The 21,085-nt window shown below is 50.5% G+C and overlaps 1 protein-coding gene across 1 annotated transcript; it reads left to right on the top strand.

Moving 5' to 3' along the window:
- Positions 1–14,998: 14,998 nt before the first annotated feature.
- Positions 14,999–20,001, top strand: LOC149862181 (uncharacterized). The gene is made up of 2 exons (XM_090052894.1): positions 14,999–15,061; positions 17,959–20,001. Exon 2 carries the CDS (start codon positions 17,972–17,974, stop codon positions 19,001–19,003), a length of 1,032 nt encoding a protein of 343 aa, XP_089909020.1. The 5' UTR covers positions 14,999–15,061; positions 17,959–17,971; the 3' UTR covers positions 19,004–20,001.
- The last annotated feature ends 1,084 nt before the right edge of the window (positions 20,002–21,085 follow it).

Raw genomic sequence — 21,085 nt, 5'->3', positions numbered from 1 at the left:
TTCCTGCTGCCTTGACAGCTCTTGAGTCGACCCTGCTCAGCAGACTCCATTCCACATCTCCACCCAGCTCCACAACCACCTTGCTCCAGACCATGGTCAGGAGACCTTGGCCATGTCCAGGAGCAGGAACATAGGAGTCAGAGCAGAACAGGATGTGTCACATGTATCATCAGAGGATGTGATCATCGGAGATCTGTTAGGATCATGTCAGGCTGGTCCTGTAGTTTAGGGGAACCAAAGGTTTTTCAGAGAAGCCAATCTTCATTTTCTGATTCCTGGATGAGAGTTGAAAGAATAAGTCCCAAGATACAGCATCTGGACTCTCTTCGGTATCACTCAACAGTGAAGCATGAACTGTCTATGCTTCATCTCCCCATCTTCAAAAAAGGCCTGATGATGCCTGTGTCTCAGTAGTGAAAGTGAGGGAGGGTGACCAACGCAGCAGCAGACATAAATGTGGAGCCTGTCCCACTGCATGCATGAAGAGCAGCACAGTGGGGGGCACCTCCTTATATCCTACTGCTGCAACCTTTCCACTGCTAGACATGTCTCTTGCTTTCCCATTTTCTCCTTTACATGCGGGTTGGTTGCTGCCCTGCCTCTCAGAAGTGGCAGGGGTGGTTGAAGTCCCATGACTGACACAAAGTAGTATTAGCCCAGCAAGGGACAACTGGAGAGATGACAGTACAGGCAGGAGGTCACACTCAGGACAACTCCAGCACCTCATCTAGGGTGAGATGGGGGAGGGAGTGAAAGAACATGGCCTGCAGCGGAGGTGGATGGAGAGATTGGTACACAGCAGGGCAGGATGGGGTGGTTAATGGCACATGATGAAGTGTGGGACAGATTTACATGGGGTGGGGTGCAGTAGGAGAAGCCCCCTTTGCAGAAGGGGTGTGGGGCAACTGCTCGTGATGCCATTTCTCATGCAATGCCAAAGAAGCTTTATTTTTCTTCCTATTTGATTTTTGTGTATCAGGGTGGAGAGGGAAGAGGGGCACAGGGTGTTCAGAGGCTTCTGGATCTCCTCCCCACTTGATATCAGCCCCAGGCCCCACAACCCTGTGCCTACTACTTGATTAATGGCGATGAGCTTCATGGGAATCTGCTTTTCCATCTGCCCCATACCTCTGCAACAGCAATGGACCAAGGTGGTTGGGGAAAGAAAGGGTGATCAGTCCACAGTACCAGCTGGCTGTATACACATCATGGGACTCAAAGGAGTCTGTCTGCTGTCTTCTAGTCACCACCCCACCACATCATCTACTGCTTAGGTTTAAAAGGGTTTAGCCCTTTCATTAATCCAGGGGCAGGCAATTATTTTGGGTGGTGGGCCATTTAACAAGTTTTGGCAAGCTGTTGAGGGCTGCATGGGTAGCCCCGCCCACTTGTCATTTTAGGACTGGAAGTCCCACCTCTAAACCCTGACCTTTGCAACTAGAAGTCCTTCCTCTTGCCCCCCCGCCCGCGGAAATAGTCCTTTGGGGAGGTGGGGGTTGTCAGAACCTGAAAAAAAACCAAAGTGTACACAAAATGTCAAACACCTACTATAGCATATTTTAATTTTATTACGAAAAATATTTTTGTCATGACTGTTGTTTGCATACTGCAGATAGAGGGGATTACTTAACTCAAAAATAAGTTCTTAGTCTTGTATATTGTGGGGAGGGTGGTGGGGGGGGTTTAGGGTGTGGTGGGGTATGTATGTAGTGGGGTATGGGGTGGGTGCATGTGGTGGGTGTGGGTTGAAAATGTAGGTATGGGTATGTGTGGTGGAGCGTGTATGGTGTGGGGTGTGGGGGGTGTGATGGGGTGTGGATGTGTGTGTGTGTATGTGTGGTGGGATGTGTGAATGGTAGGGTGTGAGGGTTTGTGAGGGGGTGAGGCTGTGTGTGGATGGGGCATAGGGTATGTTGGGGGTTGTGTATATGTGGGGATTTGGTGGCAGGTGTGGGTGTGGGGTTTGTGGGGTGTGAGGGAGGGTGGGGGGTGTGGGGACCACCCCTGCACTTCCCCCATGGTGCAGCAGTAGACAGGGCCCCCCTGGGTCCATGCTGCTGCCAGCCCCAGCTCCCTGCTTCTATCCAGCTGAAGCACTGCCCCTCCCACTTCCCAACTTGCTGCCTGGAGCCAGCAGGAGACTGGGGAAGTGGAGCAGATCCCCGGGGGCTTCAGCAGTAGCCCCACACAGAAACTGCACACTGTCTGGGCTGAGCTCTTCCACCCATGAGAATGGGTGGAAGAGCTGGGTGTGGTGCAATTTGTTGCTTGGCACCACAGGCCAAATGAAAGTGCTTGGCAAGCTGGATGTGGTCCACAGGCCATATTTTGCCTACCCCTGCATTAATCTATACCAAATGCATCAAGAGCTACCCCAGCCAAAAGGGAATCCAGGCCAAAGGGGGAGAACAAGTCTCCTTTTCCATGCTAGTGCCCACACTGAAAAAGACTCTGTTTTTCCTGTGGCAATGAAAATGGTTATGGGGCTGGGGCACATGACTTCTGAGGAAAGGGTGAGGGAACAGGTCTTATTTATAGTTTCATAGTTTCATAGTAGCTAGAGTCGGAAGGGACCTAGGTAGATCATCTAGTCCGACCCCCTGCCTTAGCAGGAAAGAGCACCGGGGTCAGATGACCCCGGCAAGGTGCTCATCTAACTTCCTTTTAAAAATCCCCAGGCTAGGAGCCTGCACCACTTCCCCTGGAAGCTGGTTCCAGGCCCTAGCCACCCTGACTGTGAAGTAGCGCCTCCTAATATCTAATCTAAACTTACCCTCCGCCAGTTTGTGACCGTTATTCCTGGTCACTCCTGGCAGCGCACGGGGGAACAGGGACTCCCCCAATACCTGCTGATCCCCCCTGACCAGTTTGTAGCAGGCCACAAGGTCCCCCCTTAACCTTCTCTTGTGGAGGCTAAACAGGTTCAGGTCCCGTAGCCTATCCTCATAAGGCCTGCCCTGCTGACCCCTGATCATACGAGTGGCCCTCCTCTGAACTCTTTCCATATTGTCCACGTCCCTATTGAAGTGTGGCGCCCAGAACTGGACTCAGTACTCCAGCTGCGGCCTGACCAGTGCCGCATAGAGGGGGAGGATCACCTCCCTGGACCTGCTCGAGATGCATCTGTGGATGCATGACAGGGTACGATTGGCCTTCTTGACTGCCTCCCCACACTGCCGGCCCATGTTCATCGTGGAGTCAATGACGACTCCAAGATCCTTTTCCGTCTCCGTGCTGGCAAGAGGGGAGTTCCCCAACCTGTAACAATCCCAGAGCAGTCTGGAATGGAGTTCAAAAGAGGATGGAGGATGGTCTCTGTGGTGGCAGATGACAGAACAAGGAGCAATGGGATCCAGTTGCAGCAAGGGAAGTTTAGGTTAGATATTAGGAAACACTTTCTCACTAGGAGGGTAGTAAAGCACTGGAACAGCTTACCTAGAGAAGCTGTGGGATCTCCATCCTTGGAGACTGTTAAGACCTCGGTAGACAAAACCTTGGCTGGAGTGAGGTAGTTGGGGATAGTCCTGCTTTGAGCAGGGGTTGGACTAGATGTGACCTCCTAAGGTCCCTTCCAACCTCAATTTTTCATGATTCTGTGATTTGAATAATGGATAAGTTTTGCTTCAGTTAAGTTGAAAGATTTAATTCAAATGTTGACCTTCTTTAACTTTTAAGGTACTTTTTTCTAATTTTATTATAAATGTATTTTGTTAGTGTTTTCTCCTGCAATGTCTTTGGAACCTTCTCCTCTGGAAATGTCCATGCTTTACGTGATCAAAACTGCCTAGGTCGCTTTTCTCTGGAAGAATGTCCATGCTCTTCAGAGTGTTTTCATTCTGAGGAAACCATCTTTTCCCTGCAGAAATCCATCTTGGAGAAAGGGTCATGATGGGCTCTGCTCTGGGATTGTGCAGGAGCAGGCCACGCATACCTGGAGTAGCCTCTTTGTTGGTTCACTTAGTGCCCTTACAGGTGCTAGACAAGTGCATGCAGCACATCGTGGAGGCCAGTTCTCACCGGATACACTCCACTGCATGCAGTGCTGGCTGTCTGGGCTCACTGGGCCAAGGTACTAGTTTGGGGAACTTGAAACCGTGGCTGATCATAGCCATATTGTACCACTGTCATTTTAAAAAGTCCCCGTTGCATCCTCCGGCAGAGGCAGAAGAGGGAAGTTTCAGTTGTACCCACCTATTCTCCCATCCACAGCTGACTCAGTCTTAAGTTGCAGTCATATTGCCCCTAGGCCTTTCAAGAATAAGCTCTAGAAGGATATCCAGACAGGGCAGCAGGGGAGTGAATGGTGGCCAGGCATGAGGTCCCATTCAGCTGAAATTTCAGCGATGTGGTGAAATCTCAGTCTCACAAGCCAGGGCTCTGGCACATCCTCCAGTGGTCGTACCCTGTCCGAGGCATTCCCCACAGCTATGCACACCCAGTACAAGCAGTGCCTGGAGCTATGCAGCATGGCACCAGGGCCTGCACATGCAGTGTTCAGCCTGAGTGCAGCAGGAACAACCAGACAAGCCAGCCGGGCACATCTGGACCTGAGCTGTGGCAGCTCACAGTTTGCCTCTCACCTGGCTGTGTGGGTTATCTCCCCCTTGTCTGTTCAAGGGTTGTTGCAGTGATTGCTGTCTGGTGCCTGGTCCAAGCGTCCCTTTGTTCCTCCATGCAAGGATGTGTTGGGTGAGGCTGGGGGAGACCACAGCTGAAAATTTTCTTCATACAAAGTGCTCCAGTACAGGGCTGGCCGGTATGTCCATGTTGGGTCTTCAGCTTCAGCTGCGGATGGGCAGGGAATGGAAAAGGCGAGGCCTTCAGGAGGCCCAGAGTGACATGTGCAAAGCCCCGGGGGAGCAGGGCAGGGTGTCACATCTCCCTGAGACCTGCACAAACCTCAGGTTCAAGCTTGTCTCAAGCCCACATGCAGGGCTCTGCAGATCACAGGTTGAAAACCACTGATCTAGTAGTATCTGGTTTACTTCTGAGAAAGGCCAGGTTTGACTGCTGTGGGTTATTATGGTTGATTGTGACATGAGTCACTTGCTTAAAATGTGTGCTGTTTATTTTTCCATGAGGTCCCTGACTGACTGATGAAGATTGCTAGAAGAGCATGGTCAACAGGTTAAAGAGGAGGCTGGAGCCCTGGGTCTGAGAGGGCTGGAGACAGGGGTGAGCACTTGAAGGTTGGACTGGAGAGGATCTTGCAAGGAGCTGGAGGAGGGAAGTGCAGGTGGCAACTGCTGACGTGTGGTCCATGTGCTGGGAAGTGCAAGGAGAAGGGAGGTAGACAGTACTGGAGAGGAGCTGGGACAAAGGATGGGAGAGACTAAGGCATGTTTTAACTGTGAGGCAAAAGAGCCAGAGGAGAGTGAGCATTCAAATGAGTCACAGCGAGGCTAAGGCAGGTGGAGGCAGGCAAAACATCCTGCTTCCCACTGACTCTGCTGGGCATGTGCTGGGCTCCAGCAGCTTGAGCTGGCCTTCCCCCTGGCTGGAGACAGGGCCCATCCCAGTGTGCAGTGACCTGGGCAGGGGATAAAGGTTAGGAATGAGGGGACCAAGGAGGGAGTCGGGCTTCTGGAAAACTCAGGGAATCCAATAAGGACAGCAGCTGCTACAGGGCTAGACTCACCAAGACATCAGAAATGCAGCTGCTGGGAACTTTGAAAGATTTTTCTTGGGCTCTGACCTAACTTGTGGGAAGGCCATGGGGTCTATTGGGTAAGAGCAAGGAGCCAGGACTCCCTGAATCTATCCCTACCCTTGGCAAAGCATAGAGGTTTGGTTGGCTATTGCCTGGTGGGGTTGGGAGCCAGGGTGCTGGGTTCTCTGCCTGGTTTGGGAGGGCAGGGAGTTTACTGGGCTAGGGGGGAGGTGGAGGGATCCTGCAAGCCAGGACTCTTGGATTCTACCTGCAGCCCTGAGAGGGGAGTGGGGTTTAGTGGGTTACAGCAGCGGAGGTCGGGACTGTGAACTCCTGGGCTCTGTCCCCAGCTCCAGGACGGGATTTGGGTCCAGTTGGTTCAGGGACATGGTGCTGGGATTCAGGACTCCTGAGTTCTAGCTCTAGTTTGGGGGCAGAGGGGGAGGGCTGTACTGAGGGTTACTCAGAGGTGATGCCACTGAGGAAGCCTGGTTCTGGCTGTTGTAGCCCCCAGTATCGGGACTCCCTGGTCCCCCAAATGCTGCATCTCTTTGCAGACTCTCGCTGTATCCTGTGTCTCTGGGCACATGAGTGGGAGGAACTGGTGGTCAGACACAAGCTGTTTTACCCCTTCCTGTCCCATTTCTGGAACATATGTAAAAAGCAGCAAAGGGGACTGAGACTCAGACTGAGACTCAGCCTCGCAGGCAGCTGGACCTGGCTGTGACAGGATCCCCAGCATCGGAACTTGGGTAAGCTTGGGGACACACTGCTGTACTGAGCCAGCCTCAGGGGAAATGCTGAGAGAGAGCTGAGTCCGGGATGTAGCCCTGCCCACCCTGAGACAAGCAGAGCAAGGGTGTCTGTCGTTAAAGAAAGAAGACCAAGACTCTCTAAGTCAGACTTCGTGGCAGTCTGGTGCTGTGGTTCAGGTGCTCAATGGGATTGTCGGGGCTGGGCTCCCTTCCCCTTCCTCAGGCATGGGAATTTGCAAACCAGATCCAAAATGCAACAGGGCATTTTGGTTTTCTCAGGTCCTGCTGAGAAATGCAGCTGGACTTCTCTGTGCCTCAGTTTCCCTATGTGCAATCAAGGCCTGATTTCTTTGCGTGTCTCGTGCCTGTGCAGTATGAGATCGAGGAACAGGTGTCTGTGCAGTGACCAATACAATAGGACCCTGATCCAGTGGGGTACGTGCAGCACCCAGCACAGACGGGGTCTTGTCTCAGACAGAGTCAGTCCACTGCCTGGTTGTCATTAGGCCCCATCTCAGCCAGGTCATTGAGGTGGGAATGTCAATGCCCATAACAATTCTCCTGTTTCTAGGTGAGGAGGATCTCTATGTGGTGTTAGTAGATTTGGGGAAGAGAATGAGCATTGGGGTATTGATGGGGGGCAGGGAATGGGTGATGGGAGGGAGATTTGGGGCAGAACCAGGGGTTGTGTAGTAGTATGGTTGCACCCCTTCCCCTTTGATTCCTCCTCCCAGTAGCGCAGCTCTGCAGTTGCTGCTGAATTAAGGACTTTGCATCCTCACGTACCATATTAAGCTGCACAGCCCGGGAGGGGTTCACTTGTGTCTTACTCCTTCCCCACTTGTGTCTTACTCCTTCGCCACTTCACTCCGTCCTGCTCCACACCCCACTTGCGAAAATCCTAGATGCACTCATGGGGGTGGGAAGAGGTAACAGGTGGAGGGTCTTTGGGTTAGTGCCAGAGCATGGAGTGGGGGTTAGTCCCCGACTCTGGTAACTGTCTCCACCCATCTCCCCTGCCTGTCTGCCACTGCAGAAGGATTGAGTGGATCTGAAGGAGCCATGTCTCCAAGGGGACCCCATGCCACCCTGCTGCTGCTGTTCCTCCTGCTGACCCTGACATCATCTTGGCTGGCTGTAGATAAGAAGGAAACACCCGAAGAGAAGTTCAAGAGGCAGCACATCGATAACGACCCACAGTGTTTAGACCCCAACCGCTACTGCAATGAAATGATGAAGTAGAGGAATATGACTTCATATTCATATGACTTCTTGCAGACTTACAGCTGCAAGAAAATCAACACCTTTATCCATTCTGATATGTCAGAGATAAATGCCATCTGTAAAGAAAACAAAATACATAGAAATTATTATTACAGCTTTCATTGCTTTAACATCACTGAGTGCAAACTTGAGTCCTCACAACCTGATTGTAAATACACTGGACATGTCAGGAGAATGCGGATTTGCATTTCTTGTAATCGTGAGAAGCCAGTGCACTATGCTTCACCAGCAAATTGCATCCATCATGCCCCCCTGTGGTGAGCCTGGCTCTGAGCACCACTGCCCCATCTCAGTTCAAAATCCACCTAATTATTATACAGCATAGGTGTCTTGCTGCTTTTTGCAATTCCTTTTTCATGTTCTTGTGACAAGGTATTTAGCAGAATTCACAAGGTTCCTGGAATCTGACAGGGCTGCATCATGAGCACTTTTGTTGTGGCCTCAAACTTGTAACCTTTGGGCTGTCTACCATGCGCCTTAGCTCCCCCTCCCAACCCCCTGCTTTGTCCAATAAACAGCTGCAAGTGCAAACTGTCTGGGACTGTATGTGCTGCTCTCTCTGGGGAGGGGAGGAGATGATGAGAGGGGCGGGATAGGAGGAGGGGGAGAGGGAGAGGGAAGGAAATGCCCTTTGTACACAATAACTTATTTTATTCATTTTCCCTGCTCAAGGGATGGAAATGGTTGGCTTTGTAAGATTATAGGTTTCACCTTCCCTAAAGACTCCAAGGAAGGACAACTTCAGTGTTACCTACTGCCACTGGGAGATCATGAGGCAACCCTGCTCAGCAGGCTTCATGCCAAACCTCCATCCCCATAAATCCCCCAGCTTCATGACCACCTTGCTCCAGCTTGTGGCCCAGTGTAAGGGACTGGGTTGTAGAGGGCTTTTAGTGGTTAGGCTACAACTGCGGCAGGGCAGGAGTTAAACCATAGGCTGTACCAGATGCCAGGAATCAGAGATCAGTTTATCAAATCCAGAGGCAGAGCCCAAAACACAGGTAGGGTTAGAGTTCAGGAGTCACCTACTAGGTTACTACATCCAAGGGGAAATCTAGAAAGTCAGTATTCAGGAAGAGAGCCAAACGGAGTCAGAAACCAGGAGATGGTGGGAGCATGGAGCTATGGACAGCTGTGCTGCTGTCTCCCTGCTCAGCTTGGGACTGCTGTGCTGTGCTGTGCTGTGCTGTGCTGCGCAGGGGGCCTGGCTGTGGCAGCCCTGGCATGGCCAGGGCCCTGCCTGCTCGGGGCTTGTGCCACCCTCTGGGCAGTAGAGTTTGGGAGGATGGAGAAATAGTCCATGGAGCAGGGGTGGTGGAAAGATCACAGTAGATTTGGGAAAAAACAGGGAATTGTTAAGAAAGTCTGGGAGACACAGACAGCAAAGTCCCACCGCTCACGCAGGTTTCTAACCTGTGTACAGGACCTCCACCTGACGCAGGAGGTACATGGTCCCACTAGGGGGAATGCCTTACTGGATCTGGTATTGGCAACGGGGGATGATATAGTAGGGGACCTACAGATCGGTAGCCATCTGGGGGACAGTGATCACCTAAAAGTACAGTTCAACATAAGGCGTCGAGTGGGTAAGGTAACCAGTAGGGTGAACGTGCTGGACTTTAGGAAAGCTGATTTCAGCGAACTCAGGCGATTAGTGAAGGACGCACTGCAGAGTAGTAGTTTTGAAATGATGGGAGCCCAAGAAGGGTGGCTGTGCCTTAAGGAAGCTATCCTTCGAGCACAAAGTGAGACGATCCCCGCGCGAGGTAAAAGAGGGAAAGGGGCCAGGAGGCTTCCCTGGCTGACCAGAGAAATCCAGGGCAGACTAAGGGCCAAAAGGGGAGCACATAAAAAGTGGAAACAGGGAGAGATCACCAAAGAGGAATATACCTCTTCTGCTCGTGCTTGTAGGGAGGCAGTTAGACAGGCCAAAGCTACCATGGAGCTGAGGATGGCAGCCCAAGTAAAAGACAATAAGAAATTGTTTTTTAGATATATAGGGAGTAAAAGGAAGGCCCAGGGAGGAATAGGACCTCTGCTAAATGGGCAGAAACAATTGGTGACGGACAGAGGAGACAAGGCTGAACTCCTCAACGAGTTCTTCGCCTCAGTGTTCCTAAGCGAGAGGCATGACAAGTCTCTCACTGGGAGTGTAGGGAGGCAGCAGCAAGGCACTAGACTTCCATGCGTGGACCCTGAGGTGGTGCAGGGTCACTTAGAAGAACTGGATGCCTTTAAGTCGGCAGGCCCGGATGAGCTCCATCCGAGGGTACTGAAGGCACTGGCCGACATCATTGCAGAGCCACTGGCGGGAATATTTGAACGCTCGTGGTGCACGGGTCAAGTCCCGGAGGACTGGAAAAGGGCCAATGTGGTTCCCATTTTCAAGAAGGGGAGGAAGGAGGACCCGGGTAACTATAGGCCAGTCAGTCTCACCTCCATCCTTGGCAAAATCTTTGAGAAAATCATCAAGACTCACATTTGTGAGAGCCCGGCAGGACAAATTATGCTGAGGGGAAACCAGCACGGGTTCGTGTCAGGTAGATCGTGCCTGACCAATCTAGTCTCTTTTTATGACCAGGTCACAAAACGCCTCGACGCAGGAGGAGGGGTGGATGTCGTATACTTGGACTTCAGGAAGGCCTTTGACACGGTATCCCACCCCATACTGGTGAACAAGTTAAGGGGCTGTGACTTGGATGACTGCACAGTCCGGTGGGTGGAGAATTGGCTGGAGGGTCGCACCCAGAGAGTCGTGGTGGATGGGTCGGTTTCGACCTGGAAGAGTGTGGGCAGTGGGGTCCCGCAGGGCTTGGTGCTTGGACCGATACTCTTTAATGTCTTCATCAGCGACTTGGACGAGGGGGTGAAATGTACTCTGTCCAAGTTTGCAGATGACACTAAGCTATGGGGCGAAGTGGACACGCCGGAGGGCAGGGAACAGCTGCAAGCAGACCTGGACAGGTTAGACAAGTGGGCAGAAAACAACAGAATGCAGTTCAACAAGGAGAAATGCAAAGTGCTGCATCTAGGGAGGAAAAATGTCCAGCACACCTACAGCCTAGGAAATGACCTGCTGGGTGGCACGGAAGTGGAAAGGGATCTTGGAGTCCTAGTGGACTCCAAGATGAACATGAGTCGGCAGTGTGACGAAACCATCAGAAAAGCCAATGGCACTTTATCGTGCATCAGCAGATGCATGACAAATAGGTCCAAGGAGGTGATATTTCCCCTCTATCGGGCGCTGGTCAGACCGCAGCTGGAGTACTGCGTGCAATTCTGGGCGCCGCACTTCAAGAAGGATGCGGATAACCTGGAGAGGGTCCAGAGAAGGGCCACTCGTATGGTTAAGGGCCTGCAGGCCAAGCACTACGAGGAGAGACTAGAGAAACTGGACCTTTTCAGCCTCCGCAAGAGAAGGTTGAGAGGCGACCTGGTGGCTGCCTATAAGTTCGTCAGGGGGGCACAGAAGGGAATTGGTGAGTATTTATTCACCAAGGCCCCCCCGGGGGTTACAAGAAATAATGGCCACAAGCTAGAAGAGAGCAGATTTAGATTGGATATTAGGAGGAACTTCTTCACAGTTCGAGTGGCCAAGGTCTGGAACGGGCTCCCAAGGGAGGTGGTGCTCTCCCCTACCCTGGGGGTATTCAAGAGAAGGTTGGATGTGTATCTAGCTGGGGTAATGTAGGCCCAGCACTCTTTCCTGCTTATGCAGGGGGTCGGACTCGATGATCTATTGAGGTCCCTTCCGACCCTAGCATCTATGAATCTATGATTCTATTTGTGCTGGATTTCAGAGCTCTTAATAAAGGCATACTATTATTAGCTCCTATTGTAGCTTCATATTAGGATTTGATTGAAAAGATTACCATGGAGACAAATGTATTTTCCACTGGTGATGCTGGAAATGGGTTTTGGTCATTCTAGTAACAGAACCAGTGGAAATTAGCATTTACTTTCCAAGGAATTCAGTGTATTTGGGCACCAGAAATGATAAAAGGGCTTGGAAGGCAAATCATACAAGGAGAGGCTGAAGGAAACAGGCATGTTCAGCTTGCAGAAAAGGCACTTAAAGGGCAACATGAACCTAGTCTTCAAATAAAGAAAGTGCTGTTATAAAGGAGAGGGAAAACACCTTTTCTCTCTTGCTGTAGAGAGTAGGACATGGACCAATGGCTTGAAGTTTCGGCGAAGTAGGTTTTGATTGGATATCCAGAAAACCTTCCTTATTGTTAAGAGTGTGAGGCAGTGGGATAGGCTGCCTAAGGAAGTTGTGGATTCTCCAACACTAGAGGTGTTCAAAAGGGGTTGGACAACCATTGGTCATAGAAATCATAGAAATTAGGTCTGGAAGGGATCCTGAGGTTCATCGAGTCCAACCCCCTCCCTGCTCTGGGCAAGAATAATCTAGGCATACCTGGCACAACCCCTGTCTGCCTGCAAGGTCAAGGATGATCTGGGCACAGCTATGCCTATGTTCTACTAGGTATTTCCCATGCTTCTGGGTTTTGCTGGTTGCAGCATGGGACCGGGGGAGACTTCTGACTAGGGCCTTCCAGGGATTTTGCTGGGACTGAAACCCAGAGGTCCCTGGCTAGAGGGTTTTGTCCCCCTGCTCAGGGTTGGACCAATCGCCATATTTAGGATCAGGAAAGAATTATATCCCTGGTCAGATTAGTGTGGTCTGTCCGAGGGGGTATGTCTTCTTCTGTAGAGAGGGCTGTGGCTCTCATGACCATATATTAACAACCTGCTGTAGCAATGTGATGTTGGCTGTCACGGTCCCCTTGCTTTACTTGTGTTGCGCATTGGGGTGTTATGTCTTGTGATTTGTGTCAGGGTTGACTGCACAATTTTGTTAATAGGTTAGACAATGGATGTGTATAGGATGGTTTGGATAGGGATGATCCTACCTGAGGTGGAGGTGTTGGACAAGATGACCTCTTAAAGTCTCTTCTACCCCTGCTTTTCTATGACTTTATGAAGGGAAAGTATCTAATTGCAGAATAGCTTGGTGGACACTAATGCTGGTGGACAAAGACATCCTAATGAATTAAAAAGGCATCCAAAGCTGCAGTAGGATTCACTTCTTTCACGTTAGATGGGGAGATACATGCATGCCCCCTCCTAAAGGTACCCTCCAAGCAGTATGTTCAAGAAGATTCACAGTGGGGAGTGTGGAAACCTGCAGAAAATTATCATTTTTTTAAATAGATGATTCATCTCCTTTATCAAGAAGAAAAACCAAATGCAGGTTTTAACTGAGATTTTCACAGGTGCCCAAAGGATGTAGACACTCTCAACTTAGACCAAGACCAAGACCATCACAGCATTGCCCCCACTAGGCCAGGATGGTCTCAGGGAGAACAGCCAAAGCTCACTGATGAGTTTGTAGGCAGCCACCAGGTCCCCCCTCAGCCTCCTTTTGCTGAGGCTGAACAGGTTCAGGTCCCTCAGTCTCCTGCTACCCTCTCACCAAGCGGGTGGCCCTCCTCTGAACCCTGTCCAGGCTGGCCACATCCATTCTGAAATGCAGCACCTAGTACTGGACGCAGTACTTCAACTGCGGCTTGACCAAAGTCACGTAGAGGGGGAGTATCACCTCTCTGGACCAGCTTGAGATGCACCTTTGGATGCATGACAAGGTATGGCTAGCCTTGCTAGCTGCAGTCTGGCATTGGCGGCTCATGTTCATCTTGGAGTCAATAATGACTCCAAGATCCCTTTCCGCCTCTGTGCTTTCAAGACAGGAACTCCCCAGCCTGTGTGTGTGCTGTGGATTCCTTCTTCCAAGGTGCAGCACCCTGCATTTGTCTATGCTGAACCCCATCCTATTCTCATCTGCCCACTTTTGTAGTCTGTCTAAATCTAGTTGCAGCCTCTCTCTCCCTTCAAGTGTGTCCACCTCACCCCACATCTTAGTGTCATCAGCAAACTTGGACAGCGTGCTTTCCAGCCCTTTGTCCAAGTTGCTGATGAAGATGTTAAACAGTGCAGGCCTGAGGACTGTGCCCTGGGGTACCCCACTGCTCACATCTCACCAGGATGAGTACAACCCGTCCACCAATACTCTCTGGGTGCGCCCCATCAGCCAATTTTTTACCCATCCAACTGTGCAGGCATCAATGCCACAGTCGCTTAATTTATTGATGAGGATGGGGTGAGAGACAGTGTCAAAGGCCTTTTTAAAGTTCATAAAGACTATGTCCATGGTGACACCATCATCCAAGGATTTAGTCATCTAGTCATAAAAGGCAACCAAGTTGGCTAGGCAGGACCTGCCTTTGATGAACCCATGCTGATTGCCCCTGAGCATGATCTCCCCTGCTGCCCCCCACAGATGTGCTCCTTGATGATTCTCTCCAAGATCTTCCCGAGCACCGAGGTGAGGCTTACAGGCCTATAGTTACTTGGGTCCTCCCTCCTCCCTTTCTTGAAAATTGGGACCACATTAGACAGTTTCCAATCCCCTGGCACCTGGCCAGACGACCACGAATGCTCATACAGCCAGGCCAAGAGCTCCACGATGACCCCTACCAGCTCCCTCAATACCCTTGGGTGGAGGGCATCTGGACCTGCAGATTTAAAAATGTCTAGGCCTTCCAGAAGACCTCTAACTACATCTGTGCTGACTGAAGGCATGACAGAGCTATCCCCAAGACTGTCCCTACCTCTGGTAGGTGCGATATCCCGGTCCCTGTTTTGGGCAGGAAAGACTGGTGGGGTCAAATAACCCCAGCAAGGTATGCATCCAGTCTCCTTTTGAACATCTCCAGGGTAGGTGCCTGCATCTCTAGGGATGGAAACCAAGCTAGCCTCTTCTCCATGGCTCAGGAAGAGAACAATCTGGATTCATTCAGTTATTTCATTACAAAAAGCACCAAAAAGGGCCAGAACCCCACTGCTCTTGCCACTGTCCACACATAGCAAGAGAAACATCTGGTCCCCCCAAATTTACAAAGTATGTAGACAAGACCAAGGGTGAAACTGGGGGGAAACTAAGGCACGGACAGAGGAAGTGATTTCCTTCAGGTCTCACAACGGGACGGTGCCCGAGCCTGGAGGAAAAAATAGGTGGCCTGTTCTCAAGCCCCGTGTTCTGTGGCTGCTGTCGGCTGATGTTTATAATGAAGCTGTTTGCACTTCCTCTGGGCCTCGTTCCCCACCCCGTTCCCCACCCCAGCTGAAAGCTCAGCGTCTGACTGCTGTATTTATATGATACCTTCCAAGCTAGGATGAGTGAGCACTCTTCCCCTTGCTACAACTGGCTGACATGAGGCTTTGACTATTTCCTGTTACAGGATGCGGTACTATGAGGAAACAGCGCCAGGGAGCAGCCAACGGGAGGCAGCTAACTCTCTTATTTCAGGTGAATTATTGGCTTTGTATTGGGCCTGTGCGAAGCAGCTAATATTTGCTTTGGATTTGGATTCGGCCGATTGGGGGGGACAACAATTCAATTCGGTGATTCGCATCACTGTCCCGATTCGATTCAGCTGAATCAGCCCATCCCCCACCCCAGCTCCCGGCACTTGTTAACAAAAAGCTCTGGCTCACTGGGTGCGGCCGAGCGGAGGAGCAATCCCTGCTGCCCCCTACTGCCCCACGCTGCATGAAAGAAAAAAAAAATGACCCCCCCCGGGCCTTTTCTCGGCTTTTTTTTTCTTAAAGGGCTAGAGCTGGCTTGGGCAGGGCACCCATGGGGGGGCTGGGGGAGTGAGGGCAGGTCGGGGGGCTTGTGGCAGAACCTCCCATACAGTGCGGGGCAGTGGGGCAGCAGGGATTGCCCCCTGCCTGGCAGCACCCAGTAAGTACTGGGGCTTCTTAAAAAATATTGGGAGCTGGGGTGGGTGGGGCAGCCATGTGGGGGTTGGGGGAGCGGGTAGGGGTCGGGGGGCTGGCAGGGGTCCCCCCATGGCCCCTCCTCCCTCCCGAGCCCCTAGTACTTACCAGTGTGGAGTCAGCTGAAGCTTTGAATCAATTTGGACCCTTAAATTGGTCCCGATTCATTTCGGATTGAGAGATTCAGCCACCAAATCAGGCCGAATCTCCTCCAAATCAAATCACCAACCAGAACTTCACATGGCCCTAGTTTGTATTGCACCTTGCAGATGTTTCCCATCAGATTAATGCATTTTCAGTTATAAATCCCACCTCCTGTCTCCCCTGGTCTCTCCCAATGGGAACTGAGAGAGCAGGAAGGAAGTGTCTGTCCTGGGTCTAGCCCAGGCTTGTCCAACATGCGGCCCGCCAAGCCGTTTTCTGGGGCCCGCGGTGCTGCGATGGGAAACTAAAGTAAACACTGTTACTAGATGATCTACCTAGGTCCCTTCCGACTCTAGCTACTAGCTACTATGAAACTATGAAACTATGAAACTTTCATTCCTCCCCTTGTCCCTCCCCCAGACCCTCAGCAGCTCCCTAATGGCTGCTGAAGGGATAAGGTGCCCACACACACCGCCTCAGCTTGACGTTGCCAACGCGGTGGTGTGGGAAGAGGAGTAACCGTGTGCCGCTCGGGACAGGATGAGCCCAGCCGGAGCAGCAGGAGCTCAGCTGCACTTTCCCCCTGCCTGCGCTGGTCAGTCCCAAGTGGCACACAGCTCTGCTGCCACTTCGGCTGGCTGGTGCTGACCCACGTGGGTCCATCCCATCCAGAGCAGCGTGCAGCTGAAACCAGATTCCCATGTGCTGCTGGGGATGGGAGGAGCCTGGCCAGGTCGGCACTGGCCAGGAAAAGTGGGATGCAGCTGAAGCTGGCTTCCCACATGCTGCTGGGTATGGGAGGAGCCCAGCTGCATCTGCACTGGCCAGCAGATTGGTATACTGTGACAAGCCTATGGCTGGGGAGGGTTCAGACTCCCTAGATCTGAGACCTCATGTAGGCTATGGCACAGAGACTCACTCTGGAACAACGTGCTAATAAACTAGTGTCTGTCCCTACCAGGAACCCAAGTAGAAGATGGTTGATACCTGGTAAGCTCATGTGAGTAAAGACTGCTTATTGCTTTCTGTGTGGCCTTCAAAATGTTTTTAGCCTACTAAAATATGCCATACTTTGTGAGAGTCATTGCCTCTTTATGAGAAAGCAGAATCATGGCCACTGAACTGCATTCATGCCCCATGGGAATAATCAGAATTCAGCAAAATGGGCAGGAAGGAAAAGAAGCACAACCTTAGAACCAGGACATCTACCCAGTGATGGTAGTCCAGTAGGCATGATGGGAATTCTCAACTCTCATGAGATTTAGGAAAGCAATAGGACATGAGAGCAACATGTAGGCAGAGACAGTGCAGGGCCTTGGAGACATGTTAATAAGTGAGGACAACTGTGTTCCCACTCTGGTCAGTGACTAATTGTGGGTACATCTTCACTAGCTTCAAGCCACTCAAACCTGCTGCCAAAAAAATAAGCCCTTCCTACCCAGTTATACTTTACCTGCTCTGAACTGGAAATGAGGCAGTGAGGGCCCTTCTAGAGTGGTCCAAGGACAGTAGAAGCAGATCACACTCAGAGAGTGAGGGATGTTCCCAGCCTGTCCTCACCACCACATTTCTTCTGAAAAGCAGGGATATCCTAGGTTCATTTAATGTTTCTAAAATGCTTGGAGAGTTCCACATAGACGCACTGCATAGAAATGCAAAATATATTTTGACTTATTTGGTTGGCAGTCTTGGCTGAGATTTTCCAAGCTGAGTCAAAAGGCCAACTTTCATTAAAATGAATGGGATTTAGAGGGCTCCAAATCTTTTATGACAACTTTGTAACGTGCCTATCTACCCCTTTTTGCACATCTTAGCCATAATTTGGAAGCTCAGCCAAAGAACATAAGAGCTTCTTAACATAAGAGCATAAAAAGTGCCATGTTTGGTCAGCCCCATGGTGCATCTAGCTCAGTATCTTGTCCCGAACAGTGGCAGAGGTGGATGCTATAGAGGGAGAGTTTTGAACTGGTTAGACCCATTTCATTGTCACTTCCTGCAACTTCATTGGTGTCAAAGGTCACGTGACATCACTTCCTGATGTGATACCACTTCCTATGAGGTCTTTGAATATGGCTCGCCAGCCCACTGGGTGATAAAAAGTTCATGATCTGGCCCCACATTCAAAAAGTTTGGACACCCCTGGTCTAGCCAGTCTCAGCGTCATCTGGGCTGAACCAGAAATAGTATTGTCACTTGCTCCCCAAGGCTAAGCCAGCAGGCACCAGCCCATACTAGTGTCCTGTTAACTTTCCCTCATCCCCCCTGATCTATCCTTTCCAGATGCTGAGAACCAATGCCTGAAATTGTTCCCCGGAAGGAGGCCCTGGGCACTGGAGTCTTTCGGAAGAGCGATGGAGACGATATCATCCGCTCAGACCTGGGCTGCTATCTCCGCACTCGGTTTCTGGAGACCGGCCATAGCACTGAGATTCGGGACCTGCATCCATCGTGCCGAGATGGAGAGCACTACCTAGGCTCTGAGAGGGACCCCAACATCTATATCATCAAAAGAGACTCCTACAGGGTGGTGCAGGACTTGAGTACGGACCAGATGGCCAAGGTCTATGAACTGCACCCCAACTGCCAGGGTGGGGACCATTACATGAAGTGTTCCAACTTCTTCCTCATTCTGTTCTGTGAGCGGGGAGTGATGAGAGGTGTAGGTGACCTGAGCACAGACTATGAGGGCGAAGATGTCCCTCTCCATCCCCAGTGCCGCCTGGGCATCTACTACTTCGGCATTGGGAACTTCAGGGCCTTCATCAAGACGGACGAGAGATGGGGCACCCAGTTTTACCTGTACAAGAATATGACGACTGCCACTCTGGCCACAGTATACTCCATCCACCCCAGTGTCCTGAACTTCTTAACTGGGGGGCTGGCTCTGACCAAGGGCTCCTCTTCTGGCAGCTGGCAGTGCATCAAGACCCTCTCCAATGACTCTGATGTCCCTGTTTCCTGGACCCACATCATCACCCGAAAGGTAGGCTTTGCCAAGGAGAAGGTATCCAGCATTGAGCGCAACTGGCAGGTCTGTACCTCTGCTGCACTCAAGACCGGGGAGCTCACAGCAGCCATCATCAAGGCCCAGTTCGCCCTCTCAGGCCAGTATGGTGGTAGCAATGTAAAGACAGAGCAGGAAGACTGGACTGAAGCCCAGGAGGAGGAAGAGACCCTTCAGGCCACCCTGCAGCCCAAGCAGAACCTCTATGTATGGCAGTACCGCCTCAGCCTGGGTCCGGAGCCAGTCTTGTTCTGCCGGGACATCAAGTTCACCAGGGACCCTATGCCACCCACCATCAATCCACTGCCTTACTGCTCTTAAGAGTATCTTGAAATGGATCCACCACAGTTAGCCATGATATTCTTATATAACTCCCCAGCTGCTTAGACTCTGTTATGGGGGTTAGGCGAGACCTGTGCTGACTACAGCATAGCTACTTGCATTGTTTCTTTTTAGGTTATTCTAAGATCTCAGGGACTTGGGTTCAATCCTTAATGCTGATAGCTATTATAGTACTTCTACTGCAGGTGCAACTTAGCTGCCAGAAACTAGGTGGGATGGGAACCTGTCACCATATCTCTACCACCCCCACAATAAATACACCCCACAACAGAACCATCAGTATTCCTGGATCTTACACCTGCACCTCCAAAAATATAATATATCTCATCCAGCACACTAAATGCCTTGATGGAAAATACGTAGGAGAAATCAAACAACAACTGCACACCAGAATGAATGCACACTGAAAATCTATCAAAGACAAGAACACCCAATGACCTGTGGGGGCACACTTCTCACAAGATAACCATTTTCTCTCCAGTCTCTCAGTTCTAATCCTCAAAGGGAATTTACAAAATAGCTTTCACAGACAAGCCTACAAACTTCACTTCATCCCCCAAGCACTACCAGGAGTGACTAGGAATAATGGTCACAAGCTGGCAGAGGATAGGTTTAGGCTAGATATCAGGAGGCGCTACTTCACCGTCAGGGCGGCTAGGATCTGGAAACAACTTCCAAGAGAAGTGGTGCTGGCTCCTACCCTGGGGGTCTTTAAGAGGAGGCTGGATGAGCACCTTGCTGGGGGCGTTTGACCCCAGTACTCTTTCCTGCCATGGCAGGGGGTCGGACTCGATGATCTCCTCAGGTCCCTTCCGACCCTACTAACTATGAAACTATGAAACCTCCTGCATACAAAAAATCATGGACTAAATATAGACATTGGATTTATGACACATTATAACCTCCTAACATCTGATACCCCAGGTAACCTCTCTATTAACCAGCTATATTCTTATCACCGGGTCTACATTCCCCTGCCCCCCGCCCCCCCCCCCCCCGGCCACCACCACACCTGTTCCTCACCTATTGATGGCCTCAATTTGCATTTTTACTGCCTGGCACTCTCACATGCATACTGGCCTCCGGCTTCTATTCTGTTTCATCCAGGAAGAGCACTCTTCCTCAGCCTGATGACGGGTGTTTGTATCCAAAAGCTTGCAAAGAAGAATTTTTCCAACTATTTGAGTTGATCTAATAAAAGATATTGGATTTACCCAAATAACCTGTCTTGGGTAGCCTACTTTTGAAAATCTCAGCCTACGTTATCGAGGACAAGGGAGGATGCTGTCATAGTTAGACCACTGGATGCAACTCAGCACTCAAGGAGGCAGTTGTGAAACAAACCAAAAATGACATACACATCATTTGGTCCAGTCATTTACAGACAAATTAGGGAAACTGAGGGCATAGAGAATTCTTAATCATTTATGTAAAAAGCTCCTAAGTGACTTAGGAATCTCAATCCTATGAAAAACCTTTAAGTGTCCAAGATGCTATTAGAACTGGAACTTTGACTATGAACTTTAAACCATTTTGAAAGAGAAAGGAGTATTGCCCTGAGAAAGCATGCATAAGCTGCTCCAACTCCAGTTTTCCACTTGTATACTAGTCTAAATGAGTTAAACTCCTGAAGCTTCAGTCCTGAATGAAACACAGCTACAATTACAGCAGTTTCACTCTATGATTGCTGACATAAAACCAGACAACATAACAGTTCTATCAGACCAGCTTACACCGGTATAATTTAACACCAGTTTAACTGTTATGGCTGTCTACAACCTTAGGCTTCTAAGTCACTTGGGGACCTTGGCAGTATCCACCCATCATTTTTCTGTGCTTCAGTTTCCCTGTAGGTATAAAAGGAGTAGCAGCATTTCCCAATTCCATGAGGATACATTGAAGGGAAAAGACAGTTATGCTTACAACATTTTTCTTTTCTTTTCCAACTAGTTCTATCCTCTTCTTAGAGGGGAGTGGGATCCAGCAGTGTGGGTTAGACCTGGGGTGGGGTAGGAGTCAGGTCTTCTTGGTGCTATTCCTAGTTCTCAGAGAAAAAAATTA

This window comes from Crocodylus siamensis, chromosome 6 (genome assembly GCF_052110815.1).
Source record: "Crocodylus siamensis isolate JL-2025a chromosome 6, ASM5211081v1, whole genome shotgun sequence".
NCBI classification, from domain to species: Eukaryota; Metazoa; Chordata; order Crocodylia; family Crocodylidae; genus Crocodylus; species Crocodylus siamensis.
This window is presented reverse-complemented; position numbering and strand designations above follow the sequence as displayed.

Bases quoted from the DNA above. Each gene is read 5' to 3' on its own strand.
- LOC149862181 (XM_090052894.1), top strand. From the start codon at position 17,972: ATGCCTGAAATTGTTCCCCGGAAGGAGGCCCTGGGCACTGGAGTCTTT.